General features: G+C 40.3%; 1 protein-coding gene across 3 annotated transcripts in view; it reads right to left on the minus strand.

The window, feature by feature from the left end:
- Positions 1 to 18179, minus strand: part of NEK11 (NIMA related kinase 11) — a 168175-nt gene that overhangs the window by 75313 nt on the left and 74683 nt on the right. For all 3 annotated transcript variants that reach the window (XR_011855881.1, XM_072153484.1, XM_072153485.1), the window contains exons 7-10: positions 5671 to 5820; positions 5511 to 5589; positions 1918 to 2006; positions 92 to 211 (exon numbers count right to left, since the gene is read on the minus strand). Coding sequence is in view for 2 of the 3 variants with exons in the window: in XM_072153484.1 (XP_072009585.1) it covers positions 92 to 211; positions 1918 to 2006; positions 5511 to 5589; positions 5671 to 5820 (438 nt within the window). In the remaining variant the exon portion in view is untranslated. The remainder of the gene's footprint in view (positions 1 to 91; positions 212 to 1917; positions 2007 to 5510; positions 5590 to 5670; positions 5821 to 18179) is intronic.

An 18179-nucleotide genomic window follows, 5' to 3' on the forward strand; every position in this document is an offset into this window, starting at 1 on the left:
GCCCCTGCACTTGCCCAGGTATTTCCAGTTCCCGCTCTGCGCCGGCCCTGCTAAGCATGGTTACCCCCCTGCATTGAGATTGCTTTCTTACTTGAGTCTTTTTGCTTTCTCATCTGCAGCATTCAGCTTTCTCAGTCTCATTCTTTCTCTGGGAGTCATTTTCTGCACTTCTGATAGTTCTCGAAGTGTCTGAAGATGGAACTTTCTCTGTCTATAAAAACATAGGAATAAGTGGTGAAATACTTGTAATCTTTTCCAAATAAGTGATCAAACAATTTATGGCGCACACTCCCCCAAAGTCGCAGCTCACATCACTCCACAATATTAAAACCTATTTCACAGATTAGTATGAACATTATGCCGGCTCTGCAGGTGAACCATGAATAATCAGTATCATTTACTGAAAGAACCTCCATTTTTTTCTAATCAGGTTAAATCCACTCTGAAAATCACATTGCGCAAAAATAATTATGGGAAAATCAAGTTAAAACAGAAAAATGACAGTCCTATAATTAAAAGTCACTAAAATGAAATATTAACTCCTTTTTGTGACCTACTTAAGGTATATCATAAAACTCCAAATTTGTAAATGTTAGCTTCTTTGAGCTACAGATAAAACCTTTGGGGGACATTTGTCATACACTGGAGCTCGTGCCTCCTGATGTATCTGGCGGCGTAGGCTTTTGCCATTATCCAGCGTCCGTTCAGTTCAGGAATGCTTTGCATTGGCCCTCCCTGCTGCTGACTGGGCCCCCCACCATACCCCGTTGGCATGGAGGTGGTATAAAGGGGATGACAATCATAATACCTGTCAGTTTGCAAAGCATTGAAATTATTTTATGCCAGAAACGCCATTTGAGTACATGTTAATGACTCTGCATAACTTGTTGGCAAGTGGAGTTTCTAAAGTTTGAATAATTATTAATAAAAATGGGTAGATTAAAAAAAAAAATTATCACCATAATGGATCTATACAAGACATAACTGCTGCTTTTGGAAAAAGAACCAACATTTTTCTATTTCTGGGCAGCCATGTTATGGCTTAGGCCCCTTTCACACTGCTGTTATGGGGCTGGATACAGGGTCCCACAGACTATGGTGCCTGGCAGCGCTACGGTGACCACATGCGTATAGCACCGTGCACAGGGAAAGGATAGAACATGCTCTATTTTTCCCCATACGTATGATCGGGTGCCATGCATCACTATGTAGAGGGGAGGGTTAGCAGTGCTCGCCCCTCCTCCTGTCCAGCACACAGCCATAGTCCGGACAAGCATATGGCAGTGTGCACTAGCCTTATACTACTAACAAAACACATAACAGGAAAATAATACAGAACATGATGTGATCAACCAGTAATCAAAGAGTATTTATGAGCACTATACATATACATATAATTTTACAGCTTATATACTGTATTAGACATCATTTATACTGACACTGTATTAGTACATATTTTACCTGACTTAAGTCTTTATTGTAGTCATGGTATCTCAAGGAATTGTCCCTGGAGATTGCTTTTTGCTTTCATATGCAAAGTGAGCTGATTTTCTACAGAATATATCTTGCTAAAAGAAGACCTGTCACTTCCCTTGACAAGTTATTTTTTAGTAAAAAAGTATAAAAATATAACGGTATGTTGTACTGTTCCCTTTTTATTGCTTAGAGAAATATAGAAAGACAAATGGGTGTGGCCAGGCGGTGTGTGTCTGATACTGTCGGCTATGACTGAACGGTGTGGGGGCTGTTTCAGAGGACTGGGGTTGGGACAATATAGTTTCTGCAATTATAGTTATCTAATTAACCTTGTTATCAGAGTTAAAGGGTCCCGACATTAATTGTATCCAAAATGGAGCTAAACCAATAGTCTATGTTAGGAGGAAGATAACAATACAACATCATCAAGTTTTTACTTACACAGCATTTCTAATTTGGTCGGCTTCTCTTTGGCAGATGATTGTTTTGTCATCTTGTAGAACTGAACCATAGAGCCTCAATTTTACTTTCTGAAGACAAACAACAATATAGATATTCAGTTTAAATAGTATAAAGAATTTGTCATCAGAAAACCACATATTATTTAGCAGGCTATTATAACATTTTAAATATCTGCATATTTTAATTTTACATATTTGTCAGCATAAATAAAATGGGAAACTTAGTCACTTAGAGGAGTTGCCAGGGAAAAAGTTAAAACTATTCTCTCTGAATAAGACATCTGGAAGAATGTTCTCTGAGTAGACAAACCCAAAGTGGAGAAGTTTAATAATCATCTGGTGGAATCAGTTGTGTCTTGTTTTTTTTTTACTTTTATTATGTCCTAAGGCATAGAAATCTAGGTTACAAAGAGGATGTAGTGGCTTTTTACTGCTCGTGCTTCTGTAGTACCCACATAGCATTATACTCAGGTGGTCACAATGTAGACTATTCTTCCTGCTTTTCTTTCACACAGAAGAAGTTACATGGTGCAACACGTTTTACCTATCATATGATCAGTAGTGGATCATAATATGGGCTGTATGGGTGGTAGCTTAGGGCCAAAAGCTTTTAGTAGGGCCATGGCTACCTAAACTTCTCACCAAGTTTAAAACTGTCTTGTAAAGATAATAAAGAGCCATTCCAGGACCTCCAAAGGTCCTTAAATTGCAGTGCTGAAAACCGATAGAAGGGACCACCCTTCTAGATGTTTGGTTCTGGTACAGTATATAGGCAGTAAATGGACTGGCAGGGGCCCACAATTTACATACAGCCCAGGATCCATATCAGTCTCAGGGTGAGTCACACGTCACCAGTCCCATTGCGACAGCTGAAGAGGGATTTGCCTAATTAAACAGCTCGTAATACTTGTGTTTACAAAATGCAAATATTAACACTTGCATTAATGCGCACCTAAATGCGTGCATTGATATTGCGTTGACAAATGTATAACGCATGCGATAAAATCATGTTAATGGTTGAGTTTTGTAAACACGAATGTTAACAGCTGTTTAACTAGGCAAATCTCTCTCTATCTGGTGGAATGCATTTTGAAACGCACTTGTTAGACGCTATGTGTGACTGCACCCCAAATCTGCCTCTGCATTTCATTTATGGCATACCCTACATATACACAATGCATATTGTTCTAGACTATACCTTTGAATGATAATATTCTTGATAATCTAATACCAATTGCTAGCTCAAGTTTTTTTTTTATAAAAGAAAATAAATGCCTGACTTTTTATCTATTTGAGACAATATTGAAAATTGTAATCTAGTCAAAAGTTCTTTTTGAACTCAGTCTCAATATTTTTAGCTTGAAGCAAGGTTGCACAGTAAAATCATCATACAAATAGTCAAAAATGGTCACACTGCAGAAGCAATTTTCTGGCTCATGGCCATGGCAGTGAAGGAGCCCTTTGTACTGTATGACAAATGTTTGGCAATATATAAGGAGGATTTATGAAGATAAATCACAAATCTTTGGTTGAACTCATTTTGCACCAAAATATTCGGTATAATAACTTGCTTGTCACTTTTTCAAAAAACTTGATAGTGGAGTGCAGATCTTAGTTGGAGCGGACATGGGATAATTTTCAAATGAATAATTTACTCTACTGACTGATGTCATATGTAGCCGAACCTTACACTGGCAGCTATTTGGTAGAGGTTTCAGGTTCTCACACTCAAAGGACCATAGATAAGTCTGCCTTCACACTGCCGTTTTGGGGACGTATGTTGCAGCTGGATATAGTCCCCATTGATGTTTTGGGCGCCCAGCGGTACAGTGACCACACGTATTGTATGGTACCGTATTGTACCATGCAAGAGGAAAAGATAGAGCTTGCTCTATGGTTGTGTGAAAGCAGCCTAAAGCTAAGTTATTATGAAGTAACATAGGCACATTTGACTTTATTCCCTCTATTATGTGTGAGTTCAGGGCCGGCTCCAGGTTTCAGTGGGCCCCTGGGCGATAGAGCCTCAGTGGGCCCCTTAACAGTGAACTCATGTGGCGGCATGGCCTTACCATACCTTAATCATATATTTCAATTATGATGCCATCGTTGATGTAATTAAATTTTCTGATCAGGGGTGTAACCAGCAGAGGCTGGGCTCCATAGCAGACCATTGAAGGGGGCCCCCATTCCCTTAAAACACATGTTTTTACACAATCATTTTTACACACATACAGTATATGCACAAATTTACAACATACATACACACGTATCCAGTATGTACAGCATATATACACACACATACAGTATATACAACACATACACAAAGATATACAGCATATATACACCATACACACCATATATACACACACATACAGTATATACAACACATACACACAGATATACAGCATATAATACACCATACACACCATATATACACACACATACAGTATATACAACACACACACACAGATATACAGCAGATATACACACAAACACATATACAGCAGAAATACACATAAAAACATATACAGCATACAAACACATAGATGCATTTACATGTGTAGCAAATATACTCACCCCAGCCGCAGTTAAGGGCAGACATGACGCACACAGGACAGCCCCAGCGCGGAGGCCCGGACGGAGGAGAAGCTCGCAGGCCGGACCGGATGAGAGGCACGCTGGTCAGGTCGGAAGAGAGGTGCGCTGGCCGAAATGGAGGAGAAGCACACAGGTTGGGGCCAGACGAGAGGTGCTAGATGCGCCACGCCATGGAGGAGAGGCGCGCAGGCCGGGCCGGACAAGAAGATGCTGGCCGTATCAGAGGAGAAGCACGCAGGCCGGGCCGGAGGAGAGGCAACTGGCCGGGTCGGAACAGAGGCGCGCTGGCCGGGATGGAGTAGAAGCGAAGGATATGCACTGCCACATGTGAGGTGGGCAGGGTGGGGCGGTCCTCATGTGAAGTGGGCAGGGCAGGCCGTCCAAGCTCCTTCAGGAGCAGTCAGGTCACGGGACGGGACGGGAGTGGATGCGATCATACTTTGCCACCGAGCCCGTCCAACTACCTCTCCACCCACCTCCTAAGCGGCCTACAATCAGGGGAGGTAGTGGAACGGGCCCGGGGGCACGTAATAGGGCTGGTATTGTTACGCCACTGTTTCTCATGGATCGTCGTGGTGGGCCCCTTTGGAGCTCTGGGGCCCCGGCACTTGCCCAGGTCAGCCGGGTGCTGACGCCGGCCCTGTGTGAGTTTATGATGATGTATAAATGGGTTATGTACAAAAGCAATGATCCAAAACAAAGACTGAGTCTATGTTTGAATGGATAAGAAGATTAGGACGTATTAGACTGGTTTGCATCCATGAATCCTACAATACGGTAAATTTGATCAAATCTGAAATGAGAACTTCATGCATGAAGGTTTACGAGGTAGAAAAAAAGGATTTGTGTAAAAATACTGAATTTACATAACTCAACAATGTGAAAAACAAAAGGGTGAGTTCTCTTTTTAGAAAGCAAGCAGGACCCATTTCAAAATATCACAAAGAAATCACCCAAAAAAGAACTTGTACAGACCTGCAGCTGTTCTGCAATATATGGAACTTGCAGAATTTCACCAGCTCCTGGTCGATGTGAAGGGTCTTTGCTCAGCATCCTGAAATATGAAAGTCACAATTCACATAGTAAAGCAGACCAATCAATACTACCATAGAATACTACATGAGGAGTAGCATACCTGTTCATTAGTAAATTAAGTTCACTAGAGTACTGTTCAGGTAAAGAGGGTGTCGGACCTTCAACAATTTTCAGAACAACAGCTAAGAAACTGTAGCCAGTAAAAGCGTGTTCCAAGCAGCACATCTCATGAAGGATGCAACCCACAGACCTAGTAAATACATAAAAAATTAGGTAGAGCTTTAAACACATATATTAAAGTATAGTAAAGTAATGTATTTAAAGGACATCTACCATCAGAATTTCTGATGGTACCATAGATGTGCAACTTCCTTGCCCGATGAATTTTATCGTGTAAGGAACAAGTTTTCATAACTTCAGGAAAAATATACTAATGAGTCAGAGGTGCTCCAGCCTATGTTATCGGGGGGCCCATTGGCTCCAAAGACAAATTAAATATGAATGCCCCCACTCTCTGAAGTTAAACCTGGTCAACTTCGGAGAGTGGGGGCGTGCATAGTAAATGAGTGCCTCCGACTCCTGAAAACCTGTTCCTCTTACAATAAAATGCATCAGTCAAGTAAGTTTGAACATCTACCTGTACAGCTCCTCCATCACCCACTGAAGTCAGCTCACCACGCTGTGAGCTCTGTGAAGGAGCAAGAGGGAGGAGCTGTAAAGGAGCACAAAGGTGGGGGCCAAGAGCTGAGGGGTCTGCAGCACTGACAAGTCACATGTTGTTTTTTGAAATGCATCCAAACCAAAGCCCAACCCCTGGGACTACATAGAGGATTATGTCAGTGTGCAAGGTAAGTTATAAGACACAATTATATTGTAATTCAAATGCTTAGAGAACGCAGTTAACTTAGAGAACAAGTTTTCATAACTTCAGGAAAAATATGCTAAATGAGTCAGAGGTGCTCCAGCCTATGTCATCGGGGGGCCCATTGGCTCCAAAGACGAATTAAATATGAATGCCCCCACTTTCTGAAGTTAAACCTGGTCAACTTCAGAGAGTGTGGGCGTGCATAGTAAATGAGTGCCTCCGACTCCTGAAAACCTGTTCCTCTTACAATAAAAGGTAAGTTATAAGACACAATTATATTGTAATTCAAATGCTTAGAGAACGCAGAAAGGCAGATTTGCAGTGCAGGTGTAATGAGCTTCTGTAACCTGTCTTTAGTGAAAATGAGGTCCCTGGTGACAGGTTCCCTTTAACATAATATTTATTAAAGATTATTTAAATATGGCTAAATATGTCATATTATACACTACTAAATTATGACAAAATTTTGGTGAATGTTTTGGAATGGAAGTGTCAAAACCCTGGATTCTGGCTGTAGTGTTCTGATGTTGTAAACCACACCCAGCTTAACCACACTGTCTTAAATATCCAATCCTCACTTCACTCAGATGCAGTAGTTCTGTCGGTTTGTGTTTTGCTGGATCAGTATCCCTGACTACATACATAAGGTTTCTGGTCCGACACCTCCTGAACGAAGCTAAGGCTTGCATACCAGCCTGCTGGCACTCCCTCACCCCCCCTCTCCATGTGGCAGTGGCTCAGAATGGTAAGCGAACTACATTGAATGGAGAGCCTTTTGAACGCAGATCCCAAGAGAGCATCCTGCTTCCAGAAAACCTTGTTTCACTGGACCTCTGGAGATTTGAAGGGTGGCGGTGCTGGGAGATTGGGGTGATTGAGTAACCTTCCTTTCCCTTTCCCCCTTACCCTCTCTAAACCGCTCTCCTCCTTCCTGCTCCTTCTTCCCTACTTCTCACTTTCTTGTACCTCTATAGATCCCTTCTGGGAGGACTGACCCCTCTCCTCTGCTGAAGTATATATTATGTTACTTCTCAGCATTGCCGCATTGTGTCGGTACTCACTTACTGTTTTATATTTTTCTTGTCTTTGTATCTCTACATATTAATGTGTGAGATTTTTGTTATTTCTCTGTTAAAACTCAATAAAATTTTAAATATAAAAAAATCACATAAAGTGGTCTTTGTCATAGCAATACATATAATAACAATACTATATTTAATAAATGATTTTGTAATGTTATAAAGCCGTGGAGACAATGTAATAGTATAATCTGTTATTGTTCTTTGACAATTCAGAATAACGAATAAAAGCTACCATAATTGATTTACCAAAGTATAAACAAGAACTGCTGAACATAAACCCTCAGGTAATGAAATGTTCCTATGCTAAGGAGCTAATGGGGAAAGGCATCCACATAGCATATCAGTAATTAAATAAGACTAGAATAATAATATGTATGCGCAAAATTAAATTATAGGAAGCAGGAGTGTTATGCCTACTCATGTCTTCAATCATAACCTCTATTATATGTGTTATCAACATATTGTACTCAATTATGCTACAGCGTTTTCAGCAAACAATGGTTTTACTTGCCCTTATATGGCTTCATTAGTCTTACTATTGCAACTATTACAGTCCTACTGTTCCACTGCACGTAACATCACCAGTAAGTTTAATGTAAGCCATGATATCTACTCAACCACTCATTTATAATAACTATATAGTATCATAAAGAAAATAAAAGGAGCTTCCTGTACACTGAAACATGTTGTGCTCTGACTATAAAATGACTATTCCAAAACTTACTCTCCAATTCCTGCTATTGGTGTGCATCCACCAACCATTTACACTTGTACTCACTTTGACCAGTGTGGCTATTTAGGTTTGAGACTACTCGACTACTCACACATACTAGACTTGTGAGAATTATGTTGTACAACCATATCTGGTGAGCTCCCACACCCCCTTTTTAATACAGTATTGTCATGGAAGTGCTATGCCTCAAGCACTTAAAGGGGCTGGCCACTTTACCTCATGTTTTATGTAATGTAATATTTGTGTGTAAGTGTGTGTGGGGGGGGAGCAGGACATTAGGTAATTTACCAATATACATCTAGTAAAGTTCTGCTCTGCTTTCTTGAATCTGCCATATATAGGGATTGCACAAAGAAACAAAAATTTTTTGTATATGAAATGTCCGGGAGTTACTACATGTAGCACAGCCATCCTTTAGTAAAGAACTCTGAAGCCTGGTGGTCAGGCAGGACTCAATAGCGCATGTCTGGCCACTGCTGCCAAAATGTGAGGTGGTCGTATCTTAGGGACAACATGGCTACATTTATGAGAATTAATCTTCACACAAGAACATTTTTTTTTTAAATAAAATCCAATTGAAGAAATGTTTACATATGGCAAATGAATTTGATTAAATGTGAATGCCCAGATGGGAATACCCCTTTAATCTTATATGCATGAATACTATCATACAGGAATACTGTCTTGGCAGGGTGATTGCTCATGGACAGTTATGATCACATGACCCTCTTCCTGCAGCCATTTAATGTAGTCCAGGATGGAGCTAATTCACGGATGCACACTGAGACACAGACAATGGGGCTCAATTACTAAGGGCTCTGCGGCGCACTTTCGTCGGATTTCCCTACTTTTTCCATTTTTCGCTGAATTCCGCTGGGATTTTGGCGCACACGATCGGATTTCGGCGCGACAGAAATGGGGGGGGGGGGGTGGCCATTGGAAAACCTGATGGATTCGGAAAACCGCGGAATTTAAAAAAACAAATTGTGTTGCAAAATCAATCAGTCACATGCACCAGGAATAGGTTGTTGAACTCCGGCGGACCTCAGCGCAGCAGCAACACCTGGTGGACATCACGCGTACGTCCTTAGTGAATAGCCGGAAGACCCGAATCCTCGTCGGAGAACGTGACGCTGGATCGCGATAGGACCGGGTAAGTAAATGACCCCCATTCAGTTCCTGCCGCCAGCAGCAGCATGAGGAGGACTACAAGCTCCAGACAACTAAGTTGTTTATCTGGGGAGGCACAGCAGGAAGGCACAGCAGATAAAGTGTGTTGTGGAATAGGAGAGATGTATGAGAGATGAAATTGTGTGTTATAGGCATCTAGTGGATCACATCATCTCATCTCTCATCTGTCTTATCTCTCTTTCTATATGTCAGATACTAGAACAATGTTCAGAAGTTAAATGAAAGTGTATATAAACCTGTACCCTGATAATCTAACCACCTTGTCAGCGCATATAACTAGATAGATCATTCTGGGGCTCATTTACTACGGGTTCGAACGCCGCACTTTCATCAGGTTTCCCGAATATTTCCGATTTGCACCGAATTGCCCTGGGATTTTGGCGCACGGGAAAAAATTGTGTCGCATCGGCGCCGGCTTTCACCCGACAGAAATCAGGGGGTGTGGCCGTTGGACAACCCGACGGCTTCGGAAAAACTGCAGAATTTAAAAAAAGAATTGTGTCGCAAGATCAGCACTTACATGCACCGGGAAGTAGAAGGTCCGGCGGACCTCGGCGACACCTGCAGGATGCCCCAATGTGTCTGCTTAGAGAGTTCCTCTCTTGCATTTAGGATTTCTCTAATGCATCAACAATTAAGCATGTTTCTAAGTTGTCTGTAGGTTCCTAGATGGTTTTAGACTACATACACAGCACAGTGACACTCCGCTCCAAGTGTCCCCTATGTCGTAACAAATGGACACAAAGTTGTGCCGGCATATGAGAGAAAATTATATTAAATAACAATATATTATTTCAAGTTTAGATTCAGTTATGAATTTAGGACTAATATTCAATTATCCGCACGCCTGTACATTCATATTCCAATTCACATATGGCAAACAGCTTGCTAGGAGTAAAATGAATAAACATTAAGACAAACTTGGATGTCTATACATTTATTTAAATACCCTAAAATATTTTACTTGACAACACTAGTTGAAAAACAATACTGATCACACACGACTTCAAGTAGAGATTGCGAGGAACACAAAGTTGATGTGGCACAAATGACAACAATTCTAATGAGGCCCTGGGGGAATCATTGTCACTATCTTCTTTATCAATGGCTGGGCAACAAACTATAATGTCAGTCTGGTATTTTATCCAACATCGCATAAAAAATTCAACTGGGAAGTCTTCTGTGCAAATAAATACTAAAATATTAAATAAGGCTTGATAATATGTGATATCTTATAAGAAATTAAATTGTCATAACTGCTCTAATATTGATAGATGGACATTGCACTTTCATTATTTATATCTCAGATTTACATTAAAATGGATTGCCACTGAGATTTCAAAGCCCGGAAGCAATAAGCGATATTTTCCAATTTTTGTCTAAACAAGTAAATGAAGAAATATTAGACACATGTACCATCGTGTTACCTTAGCCATAACTAAAACACTATAGTAGAATGTCTTTATGTCAATTAATTAGTCAAAATCAAGACAATCTGTTAGTCAATATTTGTAGAAAGTATTCAGAAGTCAGGTCAATTCAACCAAATAAGATCAAAGAACTATAAGTAGTTAGCATTAATTTAGATAATTATAATTATAATTATTAATTTATAATTATTGTAAAAAACTACATTATGTAAAATGAATCTTAAATTTCCTAAATATTATAACAACTTTTTTCCTATGAATGGCTCTAATGCTGCTGTGACGTCCCGTAGGGTTATGCCAGGTCAGTTAACTATCGTTTTCACAGACACACAAAGTCAGGGTGGCACAGGAAGGGAGAGAAAGTGGCCCATATAACCTCCGGCGAGGCACCACCCTGACACACAACCCTTGATTATATTAAGACAGAAACAGAAAACACATTCGTGTGGATTTGTGGATGAAGATATAAGAACAACTGAAGGTTAAATTTAGATATTTAATCACCTTAAAGAAAATCTACCACCAGGATTAAAGTTTGTAAACCATGCACACTTACATGCTAGTGTGTGCCCCCTCTGGCAGGATCTGGGTCTCTTTTAGCTTCTAAAAGGGGTTTTCCCATTAACTAAAGTTAGGCCTTATCCACAGGATAGGGCCTAACTTGCTGATCAGTGGGGTCTCACTGCTGAGACCCCCACTGATTAGCAAGTTAGGCCCTATCCTGTGGATAGAGCCTAACTTTAGTTTATGAAAAAACCTCTTTAAGTCCTTGTTTTTATGGAAAAAAGCATGAGGGGCTCCAGGCTCCACTGACATCTATTAAGCCTGGAGCCCTTCATTCTCATTTCACAGTTTTTAAAACCTTTTATTTCATAAAAACAAGGGCTTAAAACTTAATCGAAGATGGAAATTATTGTTGCTTCACCACCTACTAACCAACCCAACCCTGACCTCTCCATCTAGATTTGTGGGGTCAACATAAACCAGAGGCAGTAGACTCGCTGTCTTGGGGTTCTGCTGGATGAACTGTCCTTTGTATATGCTTTTATTTTCATATAAAATCTGTTGCTTGCTCTTGCCACATGCATCTCAGAAACATCTCCAAAATCCGCCCATTTATCACAATTGAAACCTCTAAAATGCTAATTGGCGCACTGATTCACTGTTGACTAGACTACTGTAACTCCCTACTTCCACACACTAAACTCTCTCCTCTCCAATTCTTAATTTCTTAATGCAGAATCTTGTCTTTCAGTTCCAGTCTATGTCAGCTATTGCACTGGTTGCCCGTCTCTTTCAGAATACAGTTTAAAATAATCACAGTCATCCACAAAGCTCTGCACAGAGCGGCACCTCTTTACCTTTCCTCTCTCATCCAAGTCTATTGCTCAACCTGTGCTCTTCGATCTGCCAGTGATCTGCCCAAACACCATAGATTCAAACATGCTCTTAAAACTTATCTCTTTAGGGAAGCCTATCACACTTGCTAACTGCATGAAATTTCAACTCTCTCTCTACTAGCCCATCCTATTTCCTCGCACTAGTCACACCCAATTATATATGTATACAAATTACGTAGAGAAAGATGACGGCACTCACCGGTTCCAAAAACGTGAAAAGCGTCCTTTATTGGGGGAGAGGCATGCAGGGGGGTAGGAAGACAGATTCCGGCAGTCGGGTTGCCGGAATCTGTCTTCCTACCCCCCTGCATGCCTCTCCACCAATAAAGGACGCTTTTCACGTTTTTGGAACCGGTGAGTGCCGTCATCTTTCTCTACGTAATTTGTATGGATACCTTCTTACATTGAGCACCACTGGGTTGTCCTGCCGTGATCACCCCTGCCCCTGGAAAGTTGAGTTACGTGTTGGGCTGTCGGCAGCATCGTTGGGGCTGTGCCCGCCAGAGACACTTCTTTATTTGACCCAATTATATATGTATTGCACTGCATAGGGATGGTAGACAATATTAAGTGCCACAAGTGAACAGATAAAGAGAAAAAAAACTTTTAAAATTAAGAAGCCGGCAGATCACCAATGTAATGTAAAGATATGGCTGCAATGCTGATGTTCACATCTACAAAGCAATGGTGGAGCTTCTAATTTGTATAAATCACACTAGAGCGCAACCTAAAAATAATCACACATTGTTATGGTAAATCACAATGGAGCAAAACCTATAAATAATCCCACATTATCATGTAAAAATCACAATAGAGCAAAGTCTAAAAATAATCACACATCATTATGTAAAATCACAATAGGGCAATAGAACAATATAGCAGTGGGAGTCACAAAGCTCTTCTGTACAAGCCACTTTACTGCTGAAGGGTATCTACAAGAGTTGCCTGTTTGCTTATTTTAATAAAACCATTGACAAGGGATAATTCAGAAATGCCAATAATTAATAGAGTACATATTGTGGCTCTTATATTTTGTGTTTATACAGTGCAAAAAAGTATATAAATAAATGTCACCTAAAATGAACTATCACCTTAATAATGTAATAAACTGGCAGTCATGCCTGAAACATATCTAGACCGAGAGCTTAATAATATGGAGAAAGACAGATGCACACTAAAGCCCAATTTCCGAAATCCCAGAATTAATCATGCATATGTTATTACAATCTGCTTTTATAAAACAGTTATTTAAAGCAAACTTCTAAATTACAGCTATGTATTCATTAAGTCCTTGCTGAACATCTAATCAGGTTCCTTCATTACTGAGATGTTTTCTAATTAAAACTGACATTTAAAAACATAAAAAGATGATAGGGAGGAGGCTGTGGACCTAAACCAAGTACAAGTGACCAAGTCTAAACTTCCCTTTTTGAAGATCCACTTCATTTCCATATATTATTTTTTGCAGCACCCAGTAATTATGTATGCAGATGCTAACATTTCTTTTTTAATTATGTAGAATTTTGTAAAATGAATGCCTTATGCAGCAGATGTAACAACGACACAAAACTACTAATCAATAGTCCATTAAAAACCAAAATAACCAACATTAATGCTCTTGGATGGCACTGATGATGGCTAATTACATTGTCCTAATAAAGACTAATTGCAATAAAACTTGAAATGCAGAGATGACGCACAGTTCTATAAAAGAAAAAAAATTAAATTGCTATCAATACAGTTTGTAATTAAATAAGATGTAAGATAAAACATTTTATCCTCAGAGTAGTAAGTGTTTCATAGTCAAGTAGGAATAATGTAAGGGATGTGCTGGGAGCACTAAAGCCTTTCTCACATCTTCTATTAGCAGGGTGTAACAGATTTACATGAAACTCTTTAATAGGTTACTGGTAACTCATTAATGCTTCCCTATGACATTCTGGGGGTGGAAACTGGTACTATATGAAAAACAAATTCATACTGTTACATTAGTCATCCATCGCTGACCTACCTACTCTTTGGCCTCATTCACATGGCCGTTCAGGGGACGTAAATACGTCCCATATACGTCCCCCACAGGCCGGCAATGGGTGCGCAGAGCTGTATGGGAGCAGCACACGTGCGGCACCGTACTGTTCCGTAGCCGTAAAAAGATAGGACATGTCTTTATGGAGAGGGGCGGGGGTGAGCAGCGCTCCTCCTCTGTCTGGCGCTGCCATGTGCCCGCCGTGCTACAGTATGGCGGGCAACGGCAGTGTGATTGCACCCTTAATCTCGTGATCCCCTTACCACCTCCTCCTTGGAATCCTGTTGGATACCTGCTCCTTCAGCCCAATCCCACTTTTACCCTCTATCACCTTTCAATCTTTCGAAATTCACGGCATCTATGCCCCCCAGTGTTAAGTTCTGCTCTTGTTCACACAACCTCAGGTTCTCTAATGACTGATAACATTTACAGAGTTGAGCTCACGAGAAATCAAACCTAGATAACGTATGGTATAATATCTCAATCTCTGCGAACTGATGCCATTGAAAGTAAGGCAGATGTGTGCTACTTTATTTGTGTCACAAAGTATTATACAGAAGCCTTCAGTGGGACTGGGCTTGGTTACTTAGGGATAAAGAAGTAATATCCATAGTCCATTGGTTGGTAAATTATTACATGGGCATCGCAGACATTGTAAACATTGATGTACAGAGATGTAAACATTGGCTGAGGGGGGTCTTGCATTCTTCAGTTAAAGAAGTGAACTTTGATCCACTTCATCCATAGTAAAATGTCCTCTTAGTTTCAACATTTAGAAAGCATATGAAAAATAAAAACATTTTCATTAAACATGATACAATACTTCACACCTGTAACCTACAAGAGGCTGTTATCCACCGACCCCCAGGTCCTGCCCCTTTTAGTGATCTCTTTAATACCTGGCTTCTTCACCTTCTCTCCTCTGCCATCCTAACATTCCTATAGGTATAGCTCATTCTGCTACCTCTAAACTCCTTTTTCTTACCTCCTCCTTAGCCTCCATCTCATGAACATCTCTCGCATCTGATCCTTCCTCAACCCAGAGTCTACAAAATTGCTAGTTCATGCCTTCATCATCTACTGCTTGGACTACTTCAATATTCTTCTCTGTGGTCTGCCATCTAACTCTATAACGCCCCCTCCAATCTATCCTTAGCTCTGCTGCCCGGCGAATCCATCTGTCTTCTCGCTTGTCTTCTACCTCTTCTCTCTGCCAGTCTCTCCACAGGTTTCCACTTACATGTCACAAATATAACTGACAGCTCATTTAGTGGCCTAACAGTTTGACTTGGTTCCAACACATATCACAGATATTAGCATTGGTAACCTACTACTGTGGCCTCTCCATATGCCTTTCCCAACACATGCCTCGTCACCACCCCGAATTCAGCGGAATAGTCCCTCCCGATGCAGAAAAAGTTTAGTATCATGGTGAAGAACGGATCTGTCGGTTCCACACCCCAACATTTTAAGCGGGTTATTTAGAAAATAGGGACATTGCAAGTAAGGGCTTCAGGTAAGGGGCATACTTAGTTGTTGGGCAACAGGAAGGGTGCATGTGAAAACCACCTAAAGGGAGGCATTTAACTATATGAGTGTCACTTAGGGTGGCATTGTACAGTGTGCGGGCCACTTAAGGGGGGGATTGTATAGTATTTTTACAATGAGAACTGTCAATCTGTGGAATAGGCGCTGGTCACAGCAGGGATAGCAGAGAGCTTCAAGAAGGGTCTAGATGCCTTTTTACACCTAAATAACATTGATGGTTATGTTATATAGAATTGTTTCCCCTAAATCCCTTCTTCATCCAATCTCTTCCCTTCCTTGGTTGAACTTGATGGATATGTGTCTTTTTAAACCTTCTAAACTATGATACTATGATACTATGAGTATGGGAGTACAAAATGGTAAAGGGGGAATTATACTATTTGGGGGACATTAAAAGTACAGAGTAAGTGAAGATATGTGACTAATTTTGTATTCTGCATTTCCTATTTCCTCAAAAAAAAGAAAAAGGTGCAGGCCCTGAGCTCCACATGACCCCTGCTCCTGCTCCTTGCCTTCAGTGTGCTAACCTGCAGGATACAGATGGACAACAGTCCCTTAATATGTGCTCACAACAGATGACATATGAACAGAGAAAGATATACAGACAGATAAACACAAGCAAACTCAGGATAACCATGTCAAAACCTAGATGTTGGGAAGCTACAGAATTGTGAGGCAAAGAGTAGAAGGAGCAGAAATCCAGCAATAGAACGATAGAGGATGTATAGAAACGAGTAGAAAGAGACTATAACAAGCACAAGTGAGGTGAGGACCAGATGCATGTGGAGTTCCTGGACACCGCCCCAGCCGCTGATTGAGTATGCTGCTCATCACTCAAACCACAGCTAACAAACTCACAAAGCTCCAAGATGAAACAACCCAGCTTTCTACATAAAATACACCCAGGTAAGTCAAGGGAGCTAAACTCTGCAGGGCAAGCTGTCAATCGCAGCCTCAAGTAGGGCAGCCGTGGGTGTGGTTTCCAAGCTCAGAACACTGTAACAAGAGCCCATTCATAGAGTTCTGACACATAGATTCACAATTTAGACTTGTCTTATGTATCTGTGAAATGTATCTCAGTGTTCCATAACATAATGCAGTTAATATGACAAATGTCATCCATATTTATGGAGACAAATTATGATGAATGTAAGCATGCAAATATTTGTACATTATTATCACGAATAGCAAAGTCTATTAGTAATGAAACAAACTCATATGGATCAGGAAACAACTGTGGACGAGAGAGCATCAGGTGCACAGGGATTTGAGTTCTTCATACCTGAACTCCAGACACACCATCTGCCAGATCACCCGAGGCTCCACACAGCGAAGACGCATGGATGATGATTAATTACATCTACAACTGGGACATCAAACCTAGCACTAGTGGAGTGAACCTGAACTTCATCCTCCAGTATTTATTCTGTGATCTGCCTTATTATTTTAAATAACGGCATATGAAATAATTTTATGGATAGTTTTGCAGTACAGTCGGACACCTAGTTACAGACGGACCCTTTCTGACCTCTGGTGAAGCTTTATGAATGCTTTACTATAGTCCGAGACTGCAGTGATCAGCTGTAAAGTGTTTGTAATGAAGCTTTATTGATAATCCAAAAAAAATTTTTGTCTGGATCTACAATTATAAAATATACAGTTTCGACTTACATACAAATTCAACTTAAGAACAAACCTCCAGAACCTATCTTGTACATAACCCTGGGACTGCCTGTATAAATCTTGCTGTGTCACAAAATTCAACAGTTTAAACATTTTGATGTTAAAGGGAGTCTACCACGCCCTAACTGGCCCACAGGTAAAACCTGCATTGTGTAGGGCACTTTTGTGTTTAGCAGAGATTTGACATTTTAGAGAAAATTCTATTTCTATCTTTATGAAAATTCACATATTGGTGTAACAGGGGCGGGGCTAAGTGTATTGCTATACAGGTTTTATTCTTCCTATATATTCTTTCTGCAAAGAATTGTCAATCATTGTGCCAAGGGGTATTCAGAGAAGCATAAAAACAAGAAAAAAAAAGTTCACCACTAGGCATGACCTTGCCCCTAGTGCCTTATGAACCTAAACTGCATAAATATTAAAACAGAATTGTATAAAAAATTACAGATCACTAATAAACATAAAATGTATGCCTATAAAGCTTATAAAGTGCCCCTCACAATGCTGGTTTTTCTATTTGACACTTTTGATAAATAAAGTCCATAATACATAGAAGAATTCATATAAATTTTTTAGAAGACAAAAAAGCTCCTCAAAAAAACATTAAAAACAATCTAAATACAGCAGAGTGTTTTTTTCATAGTCAATATT

The sequence above is a fragment of the Engystomops pustulosus genome, chromosome 5 (assembly GCF_040894005.1).
Source record: "Engystomops pustulosus chromosome 5, aEngPut4.maternal, whole genome shotgun sequence".
Classification (NCBI taxonomy): Eukaryota; Metazoa; Chordata; class Amphibia; order Anura; family Leptodactylidae; genus Engystomops; species Engystomops pustulosus.